We start from the raw sequence: 3,046 nt of genomic DNA on the forward strand, positions 1-3,046 counted from the left end.
ACACTTCAGCAGGGGGGTCAGCTTTAGCGATGATTTCTCCAGCTTGCTCTTCCACGTCATTGGTGTCCACAGCAGCACTCTCCATTTTGAAGGCAGTGATCCTTTGGTTGGGTATCGATTCTGCGAAGCCGAACTTCCCGCCTTCTTTCCTGGTCATTCAGTGACAGACACTATTTCAGAATAACCCAAAAATGGTTTCTCTTTTCGAGTTCAAATTTAAATGCTTGCTATTCAAAACAAATACAAGTGAAGACAATTTGCTGTTGAAACCACAAGCTGACATTAGTTTTTACTACATTTCTTAAAAGCACCCATTTCCGTCCCCTCCCAAAGCACTCACCTGGCTTTTTGGTCATTTTCCAAGGCTTTCTGAATCAGTTCTGTTATTTCTGCAACCTTAACAGCTGTTATTTTACTGCATCTCAGAATCTGTTTGTTACACATACAAAAAACAGTTTACAACCAGGAAAGCAAGGAGTTTTTAATTGAAACTGTAGAGCATCATAAGAATCACAAACGTTTAAATCACGGGAATCTCTCAAAGTATGGCACCTTACTATGAGGGACTGGATTCACTTAGAGTTATGCAAAAGCTTAATACAAGCCTCTAGCTCTCCCTCAGAGTACAAGTGGAAATAATTTGCAGGCTTTCTCAGCCAAATCACAGGGAAAAAATAAAAATACCCAAAACTATGCATTTTCTACATCCCTTCTGCAGCATGGTACACAGTACTATGCTCTTCTACTAGGACTAAAACTACACCATCTTTTCCGATAAAATCAGACAGTTAATTGGTTTCTTAGCTTCCAAATGCCATGGATATTTCCATATCAAGACTGCAGCACAGGAACCAGTTTATATACCACAGAAGGACTGGTCAAGGCAAAGGTTTACCTGATCCTGCACCAGCATAACCACTCCACTGGACTGGATGGTACAAATTTCATGGTGTTTATTCATGGCAATTACAAGGAGCCCATCCATCACCCGCTCCTCACGTTCAGTTGGATCCACCAATAAATAGGTCCTAGAATCAAGTTTTGAAATATAGGCAACAGTAGAAATTCGAGGCAACTTACTACCTTTAATTAAACAAAAGAGTTGGTTTGCATATTAGTAACTATGGGTATACAAGACTTATACCCCTTATATGAGTACATAAGACCTCGAAATCTTACCCTTGATGGAAGAAGGCAAAACTGACACAAATGGGCATGTGGTGGATACTCAAGGGGACAGGATCACGTTCCTCAGGAGTGTACTTGGAAAGGAATTGGCCCAGAATACAGTTATTTATGAAACTCAATTTCAAAATGACAAAGAAATTTAAGGAAATTTAAAAAAAACCAAACCAACTCACCACAGTTACTTCCTCTCCTTGCACAGACACATCTGGTCTGCGAAAATGACACAGAGCTACAATCCCTGCTATGCTGGCAGCATCAGTGATGTTGCCATCATGGTTTAACAGGTGCATGTCCAGCCGAACTTGCCAAACCTGAGAAAAATACAAAAAAATACAAAACTGCTTGATTCTACAGAAGTTAATTTTTTTTCAAAACTAGTTCATTTTTTTTTGAGCCATAAAAAGAAGCAGCATATATTCTTTAGGTCTTTGCTTAAGAAGATGAGAGATCTTGGCATATTCCAAGACACCCACTGTGCCAGATTTAATTATGACAAAATATGTAGCACTTCAGCACAATTTAAGCATCATTCTGCAGGGTCCCGGGTACTTCAGAAAGCCTATGTAGTCATGCAAGTTAAAAATACCTGTCAAGGCAGATGTGTGGATCTTTAACCTAAAATCAGCACTTCTTTCCAACACAAGAAACAGACCAAGTTAAAATTGGACTACACGAATCTTTTACCAGGAACTAGGAGGTTTTCCTACCTTTTCACCAGCAACAACGCAGAGAGATTCAGTGTCAATGCATTTGGAATCTCTGAAGCATCGCTCCAATAGTCTGTTCAGTGACACCAATAACTCCGATTGTCTGTTGGAACGAAATCAACCCAAACTTAACATGGTTACAGTCGCTTTTGTGCCATCCTTGTTTAGTCCTTTTAAGACAGCTACTTTACCTGCCAGGCTCCAGCCCAGGTGCAGCCATGGGTGAGAGCTCCAGATTAAAGAAGAGCACACCTTCCGTGGGCCGATTGGGCTTGGGGGCAACGAGTTCACAGGAGACCTGTGCAAGAACCCTGCCAAGGTAAATAAAGCACCAAGTCACAGAACGCATCAGGAAGAATCTAGAGACGAAACACACATGTGGGAAAAAAAGCGTGTGTTTAGGGTTTCAGTTTGTAATTCTCACTCCCGACAGTCTCTTGTTCAATGCCTGTCATACACATTTAAACTCTGGTCAACATTGAAAGAACCAAATGTAGGAATTAGAACACACTCCTGTCTTTTAAGCCTAAAAACTGACTCGGAACATGTGAGAAACTGTGATGAAATATTTATATAAGTGCATGTATTTCACTTTTCCACATCGAATAAAGGGTCGTTTGGTTAGTGGAAGAATGCAAAATGCGAGGTCAGTGAATAAAGGGATGAAAACTTGGGAATAATTTTGCATTTTATAAATTATTTGTAATTAAAATCATCACGGAAACCCCATCCCTTTCCCACTTCCTTCCTTTCCATCGTCTCCTCTTTGCTCCTACCTTTGAATTACTACGACTTTAAGGCTTGAAAGGTTACAATCTGTTTACAGTGATCTCTGCAGGTTTGGGAACCTCAGGTTTTATTCAACCCGGGGCCCGCGGCCGAGCCCCCGCGCTCACCTGGTCCTGCCCAGCTCCACGATGCAGCAGCCGCGGTCGGCGCCGAAGGAGACGCGGATGTTCCGATAGTCGTAGCATTGCCTCCCGTCCAGGCGCTGCGGGAACACGCAGACAAGGACACACACATGGAGCGGGTCAGTGCGCCATGCCCGGCATGCGATAGGACGGGGAGGGGCGGACCCGGGGACAGCCGCGCTCCCCGGACGGCGGGGAAGGGGATGGGGAAAGGGGCAGGGAGGGGGGATGCCGGCGCTG

At 43.3% G+C, this 3,046-nt stretch overlaps 1 protein-coding gene across 1 annotated transcript in view; it reads right to left on the reverse strand.

The window, feature by feature from the left end:
• Positions 1–3,016, reverse strand: part of EXOSC9 (exosome component 9) — a 4,811-nt gene extending 1,795 nt beyond the window's left edge. The window contains exons 1-8 of the mRNA XM_008635737.2: positions 2,792–3,016; positions 2,087–2,206; positions 1,896–1,998; positions 1,362–1,499; positions 1,180–1,262; positions 896–1,028; positions 341–429; positions 3–149 (exon numbers count right to left, since the gene is read on the reverse strand). Of these exons, the coding sequence (XP_008633959.1) occupies positions 3–149; positions 341–429; positions 896–1,028; positions 1,180–1,262; positions 1,362–1,499; positions 1,896–1,998; positions 2,087–2,115 (722 nt within the window). The 5' untranslated portion in view covers positions 2,116–2,206; positions 2,792–3,016. The remainder of the gene's footprint in view (positions 1–2; positions 150–340; positions 430–895; positions 1,029–1,179; positions 1,263–1,361; positions 1,500–1,895; positions 1,999–2,086; positions 2,207–2,791) is intronic.
• Between the last annotated feature and the right edge of the window lie 30 nt (positions 3,017–3,046).

Source organism: Corvus brachyrhynchos, unplaced genomic scaffold (genome assembly GCF_000691975.1).
Source record: "Corvus brachyrhynchos isolate BGI_N302 unplaced genomic scaffold, ASM69197v1 scaffold105, whole genome shotgun sequence".
NCBI lineage: Eukaryota > Metazoa > Chordata > Aves > Passeriformes > Corvidae > Corvus > Corvus brachyrhynchos.